The sequence below is a fragment of the Urocampus carinirostris genome, chromosome 3, assembly GCF_059441175.1.
Source record: "Urocampus carinirostris isolate Australia breed hairy pipefish chromosome 3, RoL_Ucar_1.0, whole genome shotgun sequence".
Lineage (NCBI taxonomy): Eukaryota > Metazoa > Chordata > Actinopteri > Syngnathiformes > Syngnathidae > Urocampus > Urocampus carinirostris.
The window spans coordinates 36,051,438-36,069,060 of record NC_142351.1 but is presented as its reverse complement, the minus strand read 5'-3'; the positions used below and the strand labels follow the sequence as shown (position 1 = coordinate 36,069,060).

Below are 17,623 nucleotides of genomic sequence, written 5' to 3'. Positions count from 1 at the left end.
GTGGGTTTTCTTAAATATTCGAGAGTCAAATAAGTTTTTATTTATTTTACATAACATGAGGATCCCCTAGAGGGAGCTGGCATGATTGTCTGCCATCTTTCCTCTGTGGGTGTCCCTTGAATCCAAAAACCTTGCAGAAGGCCGGGCAACAATTTATAAGAAAAATGGTACAGTTTGGTTACTTTGAGTCTCAGTAGTTTGTAATCTTCTTTGTGATATGTAGCACTCGCCTTCGGTTGCACTACTCAACATATCGACATCTATAAATCACAGATGATTCCTTTTAAAGATTAGGTCACATTTTAAACACACACAAAAAAAATGTACTCACTTTTCATGATACCATCCAACAATTGGGTAGTTTTATGCAAAACAACCTACAAAATAAATGACTTTTCTTCCTTCACATGTTCATTTAGCATTTAAATTTGTGAGACAGTTACAACAAACGCTGGAACTGAGCATTTCTTTGAGGGTTTTAGTACAGAATAATCCAAGAACAGCACACAACAAATCTGTTTGATTCAGAAGTGTGGTGTAAATATGACTGACAATTACTTTTATACTAGGAGGTTGGATAATGACATAGAGATTCAAGAGGTAAAGGCAAAATCCCTACTTCATCCCTAGCCCTTGGGCTAGACTGGTTCTAGCGCGCACTGAGGCCGTCTCCTTACTGCAAACTAAAAACACCACTGTAAACAATTTAGACTGGATAACAACTGAATGAATGGATATGTAAAAAGGCAAGTAATTACACTCAAATAAATGAATAATATGCAGCTAATTCGTCAGGGCTGAACAATTAAATGAGTTTTAAATAACTGAATTCATAAAAAAGTTTTGAATTAAGAAATCATACATTCGTACATCGGACAGTTTACAGATGTTTTAACCGCCAGGGTCGTCGGGAAACTATTTCCTGTGGTGTGCCTTAGGCAAGTACAGCATGGCAGCATCCATCCCTTTGCAGGCGGTTTTTTAGGGCAGGGGCGTATGCAGTGACAAAATTCATTATCCCAACCAAACTAGTTGAAATGGACAGAAGTAGTGAATTTTTTTACCCTAGTGTTTTGAGAGTGGAAACTCATGGCAAAGGTCATTCTACCAAAACATATTTTTGGAAAGCACACTAGCTAAATGCAAACAAACAACCATAAGGCTACTGAAATTTTTAACCAAAAAGATCCATAAAGGTGTTTTGTCTTAACTTGCTTTTTTTTAATGCGGGAAATAAAAAATGACTTTTCCATTCATTTCAATTGCTGACTGACTATTTGCTGTAATAGTGACTTATAGATGTGGCCATGTCACTGAATTAAACATGTAGTTTAAGGCACAATGTCTGTAACAAAAGTTAAAAACGGAAAAATATTCCCTGCTTCCAGTCTTTGAATTGATTTGTCTATCCTTTTCCCCCATCGCCGCACTGCTCTCAGGCTCCGTGGGAGGTCTTTTCACTGATGGGGAGGACATGGCTGTGGCCAACCCTGCTGAAGACTTAAGCAAGTGGAGTGTGGAGGACGTGTGTGGCTTCATAAGCAACCTGGCCGGATGTGCTGAATACGCTCAGGTGAGAACATGAAGAAAAGAGAGAGAGAGAGAGAGAGAGAGAGAGAGAGAGAGAGAGAGAGAGAGAGAGACAGAGAGAGAGAGAGAGAGAGAGAGGAAAAGGAGGACCAACAGAAGCCAGGGCCAGGCTAGCCCACCGATGCAGACACGAGTGTGAACGTCACAGACAATGAGTCAACTTTATGAAATAGCGTGCACTTAAAATGTGTGTACGCTAGCACCCATTGCGCATACGTGTGGAAATGATGTATGCGCATCAGTACAAAAAAATGAACTTACATCTTATTCATCATTTGATTGGCAGAAAAGAATGCAATATATAAACTGTAGCATAGAAAAAAAAAATTCGTCTTACTTTAACTTATAAATAAAGTTCATGTAACGAGAATAATAATTACTGAATGGTTTGACTTTCTGTTAGCTTGCTGATACTATCACTAGTTCTAATGTTTGCGGCTGAACTGTGCACCAAATCAGAATATTTGGTCTCACTATCGCCCTCTGCAATGAGGAAAGAGAATTGCGTGCTTCATTCTGCGTTGCAGACGCTCAGCACAGTAATTACATAATAATTGTATCAATTATACTCATGCACTTTGATTTGTTACTCTTTGCATTAGTCAGTACCCAAGAAGTAGACACATTTCAAGTAGTGACCCCTTAACTTTGAATGTATTTTAGCTTAATGCTAACACTGCCATAGACAGGCTAAACAACAGCATCACTTATCAGCAGACAGTATAGCTCAAGGATATTCTTTATCCAGCGTAAAGGAAAACAACAAAACATTAATACTACTTCGTCATTTGAGAACAGGAGAAACTCACATTTACTGTATTTTTGAGAATGGTACAAATGACCTACGAAAAGACATTAGGTTTTATCTCACTATCACACTGTTTTAACACGGTGCTAGAAATAAATGGGCCATTCGTCAAAGATTTTTTCTGTCATCATGCTTTTTTGCATCCATTTAAATCTTTTAGGACGACGTTGTTTTCACCATTTCCTAACATTTGTTTCTGGCACCTAGAGTAAAAATTGTGTGAGAACGAAATGAGATCGAATGCTTTTCATATGTGATCTATCCCACTAGTGGTCTTTTGGTTAGGTTTTGGTGCTCTCACCGCCACAATCTGGGTTTGATTCTCGTAGCATTCAGTGTTTTCCGATTTTGGTCAGCGGCATTTTTTGACTGATCAATCATTGCACAATTGGTAGCTTACTGTAAGTTTAATTCCATGCGCTTTATATGAAAATAGATATGACAAAAGTCTATATTTTTTAAATCCGGGTATTAAAATGTGTCACATTTTGATTGGATTGTTGATGATAAAGAATACCAGGCCCCGTTGACAGAAAAAATGGACTCCAAGTGAGGTTTCTGCTGTGTGCGTGGCATGCGTGGGTCTGAAGCGGCTGTGTCTCCGCCAGGTTTTCCGGGAGCAGGTCATTGACGGCGAGACTTTAGCTCTGCTCACTGAGGCGCACCTGCTCGGCATCATGGCGCTAAAGTTGGGTCCTGCCCTAAAGATCCGCTCGCAGGTACACTGGCTGTGTGCCGGACCCTAGACCCCACAAAGTCAGCTAGTGTAGCCTAGATGCCCAGCCACCAAAAACAAAAAGCCTCGTCTCTCTCTTGCTCTCTTTGTTTTTGAGTTTATTTTCAAAAAGCCTTGTACCTGCTAACTGTTGATCCCCCTCGGTGGTCTCAGGTTGCACGGCGCATCGGCCGGCTTTTCTACATGACCGGATTCCCGCTGGCGTTCCCGTTTCCGCCCTCGGCAGGCCTGCACTTCCCGGAACGCGACGGAGAATCTGCTGAAACGCTCTCGCACCTCCAGAGACCTTCCTCTGCCGGTGGGGAATCATCTCCGTATGTTGGCCCAGCACCCGGCCCTTCCTCGCCGAAGCAGGAAAAAGCCAACGGCTCTGCGACTGTGGGAAGATAAGGGAAAAAAAGCGAAGGATGAGGCGCACTTCATCCGGCAGTCGGCGAGTTTCTGAGCAGCAGGACCCCCCAAGGAAGAGGCCACAAACACATATTCTTGCCGGGCCAGCGTCATGACGGCCATCCTTCCTTCTCCCCATCTCTTCCTGTGCTGTCTTTTTTTCCACCTTTCTTTCCGTGCTCGCCAGCCCCGCACAATCCAGGAATGACTCCTCGTGCCCGAGGTTGCAGCGGCCGGCACGGCCCTCAAACGGGCTTCGTCTAATCGCAGCAGCTATGCATTCCACTGTCCCGATACCAAAGATGACCGGATGAGTGGAATTGAAACCGTCTTTTTGCTTCTGATTGCATGAAGGCTTTTTGCAGCGAGAGAAAAAAATGGATCCTTCCAGGGCCTCAACATTAAGCACTCGATGGGATTAGGACCACACTGACAAGAAAAAAACTATTCTTTTACACATTTTTTTTTTATTTAATGCCATTGAAGACAAAAGATTTTATTTTCGGTGTACTGGCAGGAAAATCATTAAGGAAGAATTTGACAGATGGGATTGTATGTTAGGAAAAAACCAGTAGTGAGTTTAGGGAGTGAAAATATTCGCCACAGCTCCAGTAACTTTAAGCAGGGTAAAAATAGTTCGTATTGTGATAGTTGAGTAGACACTAAAAATTGGTCGAGAAAACCTCATTTTGAACTTGCAAGGAGAACGGTATAGGACTATACAAAAACCCTGATGATGCAGAAATTCCAATCTGTTCTAGAGGTCCTTCCCCAAGCCCTTTTTTAAATCTCCTCGATTACAAGAAGGAAATCCGCGCTAAAGGGTATGGAAATAAAAGAACTGGTTAATAGTGACAGTGATGTAAACGGTGCAGAATAGTAACGAGAACGAACAACACTGGTATCCTAAACAATCTTCTTTGCAGGTGTCCAATCGTAAAAAAGAAACAATTGTTTTTTGTAAGCAAGTTGAATCGAGTTATATCGTAAGGCGACTACGAGTCTCGGAATCGCAATTGCGGAAGGAGACTTCATTTTTTCAATGACAAATGTTTTAATTTGACATTTTGTCTTTGTGAGAAATGGCTGTAGCCATTGAGACAAAAAAGTGTTAATGACAAAATATGAGAACAGCATAACCATAATAAAAACGAATTATTACAAACATAAAATAGATAAGCCAACACCTTTAAAACAGGAAAAAAACAAGTAAACGATTACAAAACTGAAGTATTTAAAAAATTCTGAATCCTACATGGAAAATAAATAATCCCAAAAAATATTGCACTTGGATTCAAACCACCAGTGATTTGTGGTGAGGTTCTTGTTTGGTGAGGCACAGTCAGATTTACGTTTCAATGTTCCTACTCATTTTTGATCATTTATTTGCAAGAGTAGTAAAGAAAATACGTACTATAGCATAGAAACAACATTTTATTGTCTAGCCTTCATTTTTACACGAGGTTTATGTGCTGCTGCTTTTGAGTAAAAGCATCAATAGATAGGCAAAAAAAAACGTCCTTTCAACAAGAATAAAATTACTGGATGGCTGGAGTTACTGTTAGCTTGCTAATACAACCACGGGTTCTATTGTGTGGGGCTGAAATCAGATTAATTGGTCTCATTATCACCCCCTGCCTTGAGGCGAGAGAATTGCGTGCCTCACACAACTGCAGCCCAGTTATACGTTTCTCACTAATTGCATCAACATTTTTTATAATATAATGCTAAAACAAAATGATAAACAAAATCCAAAAATTGTAAAATAAAATGAGAAAGAACTAGTTACCGAATAAATATAACCATTTAATATATTTTAATGTTATATTTCCATGATGGCAGATTCGGTACAGCCTTATTTGCCTCCTCTGACCACAAACTGCTATTTAGTATGGAAATAACGATATGGCAATTTGATTATCATGATATCACAATATTGGTGAGAGTATGTCATTGTTATAAAACTAAAAGCAGTTCAATTTGTTAAAAAGATGAAGATCCAGCACCCTCTGCTGCCTCATTTGTTAGTGAAGTTTGATTTGATATAGGAATGTTTGAGTACGGCAGCACGGCGGCGCAGTGGTTAGCGCTTGTGCGGCACAGTTCATGTCATGGGAACCTGTCGTGGGTTCAAATCCAGCTCCAGACATCCTGTGCGGAGTTTGTATGTTCTCCCCGTGCTTGCGTGGGTTTCCTCCGGGCACTCCGGTTTCCTCCCACGTTCCAAAAACATGCATTTCAGGTGAATTGGCCGGTCCAAATTGTCCCTAGGTGTGAATGAGCGAATGAGTTGTTTGTCCCTGTGTGCCCTGCGATTGGCTGGCAACCAGTTCAGGGTGTCCCCTGCCCACTGCCCGGAGATGGCTGGGATGGGCTCCAGCCCCCCCGCGACCCTAATGAGGATAAGCGGTACGGCTGATGAGATGAGATGAGATGTTTGAGTACTGCATTGGTTAAAGTCCCATGAATCAAACATACCAGCAAGTATTTCGTTATCATACCCATAACAAATGTTTTTGGGCCCGCTTCAGCTGGAAAGGGCATTGTGAACCACGTAAACCGTAATTAGCCCATCAGAGCACTTGATATTGATGTTGACTTCAACATGACTCCATCTATTTATTTGTCACTGCTCTTCTGTTCAAAAACACGTTTTTTTCGGACAATATAATAGTTATTTTTACAGAATAGCGGCATTTTTTTCATATATTGACAAACTACTCAATATCCTTACCCATCATTTCCCTTTGCGGAAGTCTGTTCCTCTCCTATTTATTTTTCTTTTCGGTGTGGCCCTAAGTGTCTCGTTCAAACGAGACGTTTGTTGCTGGAAACAATAGCTTACATATGTGTAAACTTGTTTTGACTACTGTGGGAGGGGTTGGAATAAAAAAGATGATAATAATAAGATGGCTGAATCATGCAAAATTGTACAGAGTCATGCTTGAGATGAAAATATCCTGAAGGTTGCATACGTGGTACTTCAAAATTTGTTTTGCTACATGTAGATGCACGAAAAAAAAAATGTTTTCTTTAATGATGTGAGTCGCTGGACTTTTGTGGTACTTTTGTTTGTATATTTTTCTTTGTTTCTTTTTTGGGACATTTTTTTTTAAAACTAATATTAAACAGCACTCTAATCCTGAACGCTACTTCGGCATATAAACAAGGACAAAGTGTGTACTGTATAGGACTTAGTAAATAAAGTAAAATCTATGTATTATAATTAACCCCTGAGACAGATTCCAAAGATACTTTGACTTTTTCTTTTGGTTGCAGGGAAAAGAAAGGTGCACAGCTCTTAATGATTTTTTTTATAATCTACGCAAGAAATTCAGTCAAATGCTCCCTTTAAAGGTTTTGTCTTCATCCTATTTTTCTATTCACCGCACGGGTGAAATAAATCATAAAGAAATGACAACTCGCGTCTTGTGAAGCTTTCCTTTTTTTGCCGTCCTGCTTCTTCATCACAGGCAAGCTAAATCGAGGTTGGAGTTCCAGGATTTTGGGGTTCAAACAAAGCTGCGGGATTTTTAACTACATTGCCCTCATGACAAAAACAAATATATTGGCTCTAATTTTGCACTCACGTAATCTGTCCATCCATTATCCGCACCGCTCATCCTCAGTAGGGTTGCGGGGGTGCTGGAGCCCATCTGTGGGCAGAGGACACCCTGAACTGGTTTCCAGCCAGTCGCAGGGCACACAGAGACAGACAACACACTCGCTCATTCGCACCTAGGGACAATTTGAATCAACCAATAAACCTGACCTGCATGTTTTTGGATTGTGGGAGGAAACCGGAGTGCTCGGAGGAAACACGCGCAAGCACAGGGAGAACATGCAAACTCCACACAGGAAGGTTCGATCTCAGGACTGTGCCGCAGAAACGCTAACCACTCATCCACCATGCTGCCCTCACTCACGTAACATATTTCCTCTTATACTACATTTTGTCCTGAGTTTACATGGGTTTTTTTTCAATCTCTAACTGGATTTTTTTGGTTTTAACTGCACCCATCAAGGGAAAATACAGTAAAATTGGAAAATATTATTAAAATGAGAAAATTATAGGCTAAAAATGAAAATATTTCAAATGGAAAAAATATTCATCTTGTAGTGGATTTTATTAATAAGGCCCTGCACCACAAACTGTATTTGGGATTTCATTCTACCTGAAATTTCCTCCCAAAAATGGCCATTACGATGTTACAACACGAACTATTTTTCATGAATGCTTTTACTGTGGTAACACAATCTCTGCCAAGTAGAGAACGTTTGTTTTGATGGCCTATATACATTCACAAATGGCAGATACTTAGATGAAATGCAATATTTTAAAAAGTATTGTGCGATTTCATAAAAAAAGAAGAAAAAAGAAAATACAGCTCCACACGTAAATTTCACTACGTTACAATCAAAACTACATAAAAGAAGCCCAATACGTAAAACATCTCTTCAATGTTCCCTCTAATTTTCCACGGGTCTGAGCGTTCACACAAAACCGGTGAGCAACGCTTGAAACAAAAGTGAGCAACGGCAATCCCAAGTGTGGCAACTGAATCATTATCAAACATGTCCAAAACTTTTTGCTGAGTTTCCGGCAATGCAAAATAAAATTTCACTTTTGAATGAATTGACTAATGTATTATTGCAAAGGTTTTACGGCCTACAAACGTCGTTTGTTTTTACAACAATTCTTTCACAAGATTTTCCTTTCTTTTTTTTCCTGGTATCTTTTGTCGTATAATAACATTTTGGGGGGCTTATTTAGTCGGTTGCACGATACAGAACTATATTTAATCACATTTTTTTTTTGTGGAAGTACAATGTTGGCAACAAGATTGACTTGGTATAATTGGAAATTATTTGATTGCAACACAAACTTTTTCTTCTTTTTCCCTGTTTTTTTCTATTTTTATTTTAATTCCTTTAAAAAAAATTCATTGTGTTTATTTTTCCCAGCTGTTACTTTTTCTTTTTGTTCTCTATTTACTTTTTTGCCTTTGTTTCTTTCTTTTCTTTTTTTCTGGCTTTTTCTCAGAATTCTTCCTTCTTTTTTCTCTTCCTTTTGTTTCTTTTTTCTCAGATTTTTTCATTTTGTTGTTTTTTTCTTTTTTGTTCCATTTCCCCCCTTTCTTTTAATTCATTTTGTGCACAATTTTACATAATATTTGGTCGTGTAGGGATTAAAGAAGCAAAAACAACCTAAAGAGCTGCTTGGGACCCGAAAGAGCCGGTTCTCTTTAGTGAGCCGAGCCGAAGAAGCCGGTTCTCGAAAAACTCTACTGACCTTACTCAACTTCCTTGGACTTCGACATTGACTTCAAAATACCGCATTTAGAAAACAGCGTCAGGGGAACCCGTGTATTTTTACCTTCATGCACTGTAACTTTGACTTAATTCACTTCTTAATTAGCAATTTCGAGCCCTGATTTTTCTGAGCTGGCTAGATTTTCTTGTGCGCTGAGAATGTGCAGGCAGTGCGCGATTGCGCACGCGCGCAGCTTAGAGGGAACATTGCATCTCTTAGAATCATATTGTTGTCATGTGTGAAACACAAATCTGCATTTTTATTTTATTTTAATTTTACATGAGGAGAAAGTATACAATGTAAAAACGCAAAATATTGACAAAAAATTGAGATATGTGTTCGTCATGACAGCAACAGTAAACTAAAATGAACAGGGAGAGAGATATGAATTCATAGTTTTTTTTGTTTTTTTCGATTCGATTTTCTTAAAAGTGGGCTGCGTCGTTTGAGGTGTCCTTAAAAAATCGCAAGTAAAATATTTTCCCCGTCAAGTATGTGTTAACAATAGAGTTCAAAGAGCCCTTATGCTATAACCACCACACCTGTTTGCTATTGTTTTACTTCAAGCCTAGCCTTTCAGGGCGGAATGCAGTAGGTAGGAGCAATGGAGAAAGGGTGGGTGCTGTGGAGAGTGACTTCAGGCTCGCACTCCCATTTTTATGTTCTCTATTTGCTCGTGTTTTAAGTACAGTCCAAACGCCGACCCCAATTCCATGAAATATGACAAAGAAAGAGTGTAAGTAATGCACGTACTTGCAAACGCATCATTAACGAGCTGATTGAGGCTGCAATGACGACCCGAGCCACTAGATGGCGGTTGTAAGTAAAAGGTACCAAATTACGTACAGCTATTTGAATGTTGGCCTATACTCTTTCAAAGGCTTGCATACAAATAGTATATGTTTGGTTAAAGCTTAAAATTCCTTTTATATATCTTTTACCGCAATTGATGAAACAAAAATGAATCCTGTGCCTCAAAACAATTATATAACTTGTTGATGTAAATGTTGATGGGCTCCAGCACCCCCGCAACCCTACTGAGGATAAGCGGTGCAGATAATGGATGGATGGATGGATATTTTAATAGGCATGGCCTTATAGAGATATTGTGTATTATTTGAACTCTAGATGTCACTGTGTGGTGTAGTGCACCATTTTACTTTTCTTTCATTTGCCCAGCCTTTGTGAGTTTTTTGGGTACCTGCAGGGTTGGGTAGGCTTGCTTAAACTGGATTACTTTCAATTACTTTTGGATTACTCCAATACCAAATATGCTAATAAAAGAGAAAATAAACTAAATATGAATAAAATTATGACTCACAACATGTGGTAAGCTTTCTCTCCTAGCTTTGATCTCTTTGATCTCCGGCAAAACTAACATAAAATGCGACAGAAACAAAATGAAAATAAATCCAAACAGTTTGCCAACATCATTTTTGCCGCTCCATGTATTCCTTTACCTACCAAGCCTGCACAAAATTTAATAATTTTATTCATATTGAGTTTCTTTTCTCTTTTATTAGCATATTTGGTATTGGAGTAATCCAAAAGTAATTGAAAGCAATCCAGTTAAAGTAACCCTACCCAACCCTGGGTACCTGTAGCAGCAAGACGGCAGGGAATTATGTCAGCTCCCTTTAGATGTGGCTAATGTTATGTAGATTATCGGTAACGCTCAGACCCGTGGAAAATTTCTTGACCTCCCAGCCCCCTTAACCACAGGGGTCGTCGGGGCACCGCTTCCTGTGGTGTGTCTCCGGCAAGTCTACCATTTGAGTGTTTTAAGAAATGTACTTTTGCTATTTACTTGAATTAATTTTTTAATGAATATAGTTTTTTCAACCAAGTTGTGGTGCTTAAAAACACACTGTCCCTTTAGAACTTATGCAAGATATTTGGTTATACATGGATAATTACGTAACCTAATGGTAACAAGTTGTATCTACCACCTTTAATTGACATACTGGTAGAAGTTAAAAGGATGGACTGTTGGGACTGTCAAAATAAGAAAACATATCTGACAAAGCTATGAAACATTTTTACTTTGAAATATTTGTATTTTGCCATCCATATTTTAGTCTTAACTGGAATTTTATAGTGTGAATGATTGAAGAATACAGTAGAATGTGAATTTTTTTAAACTACATAATGTGACAATATACGCAAACATTTTGAAAAAGAAATACTGTATTATTTTTCTCTTCCTCCCCCTCTTATTTGGGTTTTCAACATACGGTTGGGCCCGGGGGTCAGCAACCTGCGCCTCTGGAGCTACACGAGGCCCTAGTGTCTTCCTAGTTTTTTCCCAAAAATGCTTGGAAACCAAAATAGAAGAGAGTTGGACATATATATATATATATATATTTAATCTGGTTCTTGTCGAAGGAAAAAATCAAAACAAGAATTAACGTATATCAAGGCTGTAAAAATGTTTACAATACAGTGCTACTAAATGTTAAGAATCTTCAGTTTTTAATCAATGATGAAGACATATTTTATATGAATACTCGAGACAATAAAAATCAGGCAATGCTCCTTTTTGTATTGTTAATGTTAATTGTTCCTTTGTTGTGGTGAATCAGTGCCATCTGCTGGACGCTTGTAGTCGCAGCAGGCTCGATGAGTGGTTGCTTGTTAAGTGATAGCATTGTCTAACAACTACTATCAACTTAAAAATGGCATTACAAAATTGTTTTTGAAATATAAAAAATTCCCTTCATCCGTCCTGATTTATTATTTTCAATTCTCTTCAAATGTAAAATGTGTAACTTTTATGTATAAATCATTTAATTTTCATTTAATACATAAGGCTTTTATTTATTTGTTGGCTCCACACCTTTTAGGTTTTTTTTAGTTTGTTGTGGCTCAGTAAACATTTTCAGTTGCTGTTTTAAAACATCTACGGAAGACGATCGTTTGAGAAATGTTATTTTTTGCAAACTGTTTGTATGAGGAAATACGCACAGACAGAAAGACAGCGGTCCGAGCCAGAACTTGGCAGAGAAACACAGGCGGGCTGTGTTGCAGCTCTCCCACCTGGGCCTGACTTCTTGGCACGCCATCAGACACCGCCGGGCCAGGCCTGCACGCCTCGGCTGCCTCGGGCCTCCACGCCCGCCTCCTGCTTGGCCTGAGACCCCCACTCCACAAACCCTCCCGACGCCCTGGGGGAACCTGGAGGTTAGAAACATGCACACGCGAGTTAATTTGCATACAAAATAAAGTCAAGTGGACTATTGGATGTTAGAGTTAGTAAATGGGGTTGTATAAAGCATTTTATATATATATATATATATATATATATATATATATATATATATATATATATATATATATATATATCATTCTCTGAGGAGAGTGATGAGCAACAAGAGTATGAGTATGGATGTAAAGAGAGTGTGATTGTGCCGACTGTGTTTTATGGTTCAGAGACTTGGAGCCTGAATGCAGATTTGAGAAAAATGTTAAATGTTTTTCAGATGAAGTGTTTGAGGAGTGTGTTAGGAGTGACACGATTGCATAGATTGAGAAATGAAATTGTGAGAGACAGAACTGGAGTACTAGTGGAACTGAGCAAGCCTGTGGATAAGAGAGTACTTGGTTGGTTTGGACACATGGAGAGAATGGATGAGGAGCAAATGTTGAAGAGGATCTACAGAGCAGAAGTAAATGGAAGGAGACCAAGAGGAAGGTCGCGATTGACGTGGATGGTTGGTGTTATGAGTGCACTGCAGGAAAGAGGTCTAAATATAGTGGAAGCTAGAGCTCTTGTCGGATAGTGGGATGTTTAGACGTGTTCTAAGGGATGGGCAGGGCACCCGTATGATGCGGCAGGGGTAAACCAGTGAAAGCTGTCGGGCCCTGCTGTTGAAGAGAAGAGTGTGTTGTGTCACCCTGACCCGAGTGACATGGCCGCTTTATTGTGTCCCGGTTCATCTGGAGGGACGAAAGAATGACCAACTTGGATGCCGAGGAGCTTAACTTATTCGGGGGTTTGGGCAATTGGGTTGGCCATGGTCAATTTTTTGTGTGTTTTTTGCTACTTTTTCCTTTTCTGTTTTTGTATACGTGTTTGCCTTGCTGTCAGTCACCCCTCTTAAGGGATATGACTATGGCCAGGGTAGATTATATATATATATATATATATATATATATATATATATATATATATACATAGAACAATAATGCAGGACTATCGGGAAGAACGGGAGATTTACCAAAGGGCCGGAGTTTGGGCTGGCTGGATGAGAAAAATAATTTGATAATCTCTCATTTGCACTAACCAACCTTACTCGTGCACTTGTTTTCGAGTCAGGTCAGCTAATTGGTCGAATTCAGGGCAAAACCCCAACATCGTAGCAGATCAGGTAAGCTTTTACCATCTGGCGGGATTTTCCCATCCCAAATTTTAAGTTTGTCTGGCCCACCACCATTCTTATTTTCTGTAGCAGTGAAATGAACACAGAACAGAGCGAATTTAATGAATCGGGTATGATGAAAGGAAGAAAGGTGCTAGTTGGATCTGAAAAAGCCTGAAAAAGAAAAAGAACAGTGCTAAAGGAAGGACAGTTATCATTCATTTGACTCATCTGCACTTTTTGCCTTCTGTGTCTCCCCGGCTGTGAGCTGAGCTATGTGTTTGCAGAATTTATCCTTACCAGTTAACTCATCTCGCTCAAATAATCTCAGTCTTGGGAATTACGTCTCTTTCGAAAAGTGGCTCTTATGGCTTGCCAAAAAACAACGGCTCTCTCCGCTCCCAAAAGTTTTTTCAGATTGTTTTTGCTGCTTTTAACCATTTATTAAAAAGTATTATGTAACATCATGGAAAAAATACTTTTGGGGACAAATAAAGCTAAAAAAAGATATTACTGAGGAAAAAAAAGAACAAAAAATTAAATAAAGGCAAAAAGAGAAAAAAAAAGAAGAAACAATAATAAAGAAATAAAAATGAAGTACAGTAAAAGTCCAGAAGAATCAAAGGAAAATGAGAAAAAATAAGGAAAAGTAGGGACAAAAAGAAAAAGAGGAAAATGCTAGAAAAAATGAAGAAAAATCCTCAGAAAAAAAGAAACAAATGAGGGAAAAAATAAAAGAAAGAGAAGAAAAACCAAGCCCTCTCACAATATAAGCTCCTCACAGATACCAGCCATGTGATTGGGTTGGCATATACGTTCTTGTTGCGCCTTTCTTCTACTCAGGTTGCAAGTGAGTGGAGGTTCTCTGCTTTAAAATGTGTGAAAACTAGGCTAAGAAGCTCACCGCTTCAGACTCATTTGGAGGCCTTCATGCTGATGTACACCATAAAGGAAATTCTCATTTTTTAGTAGCTTTCTTAAAATGTGTGTCGTGAAGCTACTTGAGGAGAGTTCCAAGTTTAGTGTAAAGCGTAAAAACAAAACAGCGAATGTCGTAATCATCTGAATTTGAAATCAAAATTGCATTTGCCTTCCCAACAAATTGTTGAGCATTACACTAAACTCTTGCAACTCTTATGAGGTATCTTCACGCCACACATGTCAAGTAGGCTACTTAAAACATCAAAATCTTCCTAACCAAAGCACTAGTCTTTACAACTTTGTAGACGACAATGTCATTGTTGGCCTGGAGAGCAATGGGTGCCACCTGGCTGTACTTGCGCAAGCCAAACCACAGGAAATGGTGCCCCTACGACCCTAGTGGTTAAGGGATCCAATAGACAGGAGAATTTCCTTATCCTTCCTTTTTCTCATTTTTCTTGTATTCTTTTGATTCTTAGAGCTTGACTGAGTCAAAAAGGTCCCCGACCCCTTCTGTGACGGAATATAATTTCATTTTTTGGGTCCTGATTACAGAATGCCGTTACATGCATTTCGTTACTCCCCAATCACTCAATAATTGTATAAGCACAGATGCTGCTAGGGACATGAATAGTTGTTCACAATTGCATGACATTGGATGCAAAAAGAATTGAGAGGGGTTTTAGAGCATTGAATCATATCCACTTTACTAGAATAAAGAGGTATAGGTAACACTTGAAAAAGCATTGAGTCTTATCTCGAAATCACACTAGTTTTAGTCACAGTACCAGATGTTAAGGACATTTTAAAAAGCAATAAGTGATTAATAATCAGTATGAAATTAAGTCTCATTTTTTCCCCAGCTCAGTCTGAGCATTTTAAGCGACAAACGTGTCAAAGGAGCAAAGGACCCGGTTTTGCAGGCCGGTTGAAGATTGATTTGGCTGCTTGGAGTTCCAGTGTCAAATCTGCCATTTTTTGATAAATTACTTAAAAAGGTCGTTGCACAGCAGCTAAATGACTTCATGTCAGAAAATAACCTCTTTGAAACTGTCCAGTCAGAATTTAGGGCAAATCACTCTACTGAGACAGCCCTGGCTAAAGTAACTAAGGATCTCCTTTTAGCAATAGATTCTGGTGCCTCATCAATGTTACTGTTGCTGGATCTCAGTGCTGCTTTTGATACTGTCGACCACAACATATTATTGGTTCGTCTAGAACGCATTGGTATCTCAGGAACTGTACTCTCGTGGTTGAGGTCCAACCTGTCAGACAGGATGCAATGTGTTAACTATGACAATCTGACCCCTTAACAATCTAATGTCCCCTGTGGTGTTCCCCAAGGCTCTGTACTTGGCCCCCTTCTTTTTAGTATTTATATGCTCCCACTTGGTGACATTATCCGCAAGTAAAATATTAGTTTCCATTGCTATGCAGATGACACTCAACTGTATGTGCCATTAGAAAACTGGACATTTAAGTTGTAGAAATCTGGAGGCTTGCGTTACTGAGATTCACAGATGGATGTCACTTAATTTTTTTACGCCATAACCCAGAAAAAACTGAAATGTTGATTATTGGTCCAGCTCACTGTTGTCAGTTGTTTTCGAACACTACCCTGAACCTAGACAAATGTAATATCACCTATAGTGTTATGGAGCGCCCTGCCTCCGGAAATAAGATCTGCAACTTCAACAGAAGTTTTTAAATCAAGGCTTAAGACACAATTCTATTCCAAAGCTTATGATTGATGCCCACCTCATATTCTGTATTGTCTTGTCTTTTTCCGACTGCCTGCCTGGTGGTGATACGAAGGAGTAGGACGATTTGAGATGAGTCAGCAGACCAGCGTCTGACCTGAAGCATGTCAACCCCTGCATTTACCAGCTGGCAGAGATGGGAAGCTGCGTCTTGGCCGTCATAGACTTTCTGGACTAGTTTACAGGCTGGGGGCGTCGTTGGTGTCATGCTCTTTCCGGACATCTTCAACATCTTACCTAATGTTTACTATTCTGTGTACAGTAATGCTAATTGTAATTCACCCTGGTCAATCCTGGAAGGGGGATTACCACATATAATAATAATAATAATTTCCTTGTATTGTCATTCTGTGTAACAATGTACACAGAACGAAATGTCGATTGCACCTGACCCGTTGTAGCGAGCCGATGCAGCCGCAGCCAACAGAGGGCGGTCCTTTCTCAAGGTTTCTCTTTTTTCCTCACACTGAGGTTTTTGAGTTGTTCCTTGCCCGCATGCTGGTTTAAGATCAGGTGCAATTTTGTAATTGTAATTCTGTGCAGTCCTTCGAGACATTGTTGTGATTAAGGGCTATATAAATAAATGTGACTTGACTTGGGAGCTGAAGAACCCAATTTGGCCCCCAAAGACACCACTAAAGCAGACTGCACAAAAGCAGGTGTTTATCAATTTTGTTGATATTTATTGGGGGTGCCTGGACTTAGTTCAAGTGATAGGTTGGTCGTTTTGGTTGTAATATTTCTCAGAAATCACTGTGTGAATATAACTTTTTATATTGCTAAATATAAAAACAATCTTTCTCACACACACACACACACACGAAGTAACATTTGAATAATCAGTCTAATTGCATCTCTTATACGTTTATCAGTCTTGTAGTCTTTTATTTTGAAGTCGCATTTCCGGTGTATTTTTCAGTTTCCTGTGTGAATAAAAGTTAGCTTCACACACGGGAGGTGCCAGTGCTGCCAAGGTCCTAGCCCGGATGGGCTACCCGACAGTGCTCTCCCGCTTGGGAATTTTATTTACCTTAATGCTTGTTTTTATTTAAATAATTGTGCCAACATAGTTTATATACGTTTTAACTTTAACATCAAGACACTTGCAGATGGGTAAAGTACAACTGTAAATTTTCACGAAAATCTGTTCAGCTGTTTTGAAGCCTTTTAGTCACAAAAACACAAATTGGGATTTAATTTTAGACTAGATAGATTTGTTTTGATAAATACGGTCATGTGTTTTTGTACTTCCCACAATGTTTTTCTTGAGATCAGGATGACCAAATTACTTCCCACTATGCCTTACTCTTCTTTCAGTCCAGAATCTTGTGACCTTCGTAAAAACTTTGCAGGTCAGCGATACAATACTGTATTTCAGTGTCCAAATAATCTCTGTACAACAGACTGGTTTCATGTCAGATATTACTTTTGCCCAGCCAAATGATATCAATAATATGGTATTGTTGGATTAAAAATGGTGTGATGATGTAAAAACTTTTCTCATATTGACTGTACAGTACTGCTTACTTTCAGGTGGACTGGGGATCAGGCACGCTCTCCACTGCGATGGGTGTTTGATTCCCATTACACACATTATGCATCGTCATCAGTGATATATTCCAACTAGCCCTTGTCGTAGTTTTAATTCCATGTGCCTTATACATAAAATAAAGCCTTTTTTGAGGGTGCACCTAATAATCCAGTGCACCTTACAATGTGTAAAATACGCTAAGCATATAAATGTCA

General features: G+C 39.2%; 1 protein-coding gene across 2 annotated transcripts in view; it reads left to right on the top strand.

The window, feature by feature from the left end:
- samd11 (sterile alpha motif domain containing 11) overlaps window positions 1–6,945 on the top strand; it is a 90,822-nt gene extending 83,877 nt beyond the window's left edge. Inside the window, exons 11-13 of one of the 2 annotated variants that reach the window (XM_088331627.1) lie at window positions 1,440–1,573; window positions 3,007–3,117; window positions 3,288–6,945. In XM_088331627.1, the coding sequence (XP_088187753.1) occupies window positions 1,440–1,573; window positions 3,007–3,117; window positions 3,288–3,524 (482 nt within the window). In that variant the 3' untranslated portion in view covers window positions 3,525–6,945. The remainder of the gene's footprint in view (window positions 1–1,439; window positions 1,574–3,006; window positions 3,118–3,287) is intronic. The other variant, XM_088331628.1, reaches the window with a different exon arrangement.
- The last annotated feature ends 10,678 nt before the right edge of the window (window positions 6,946–17,623 follow it).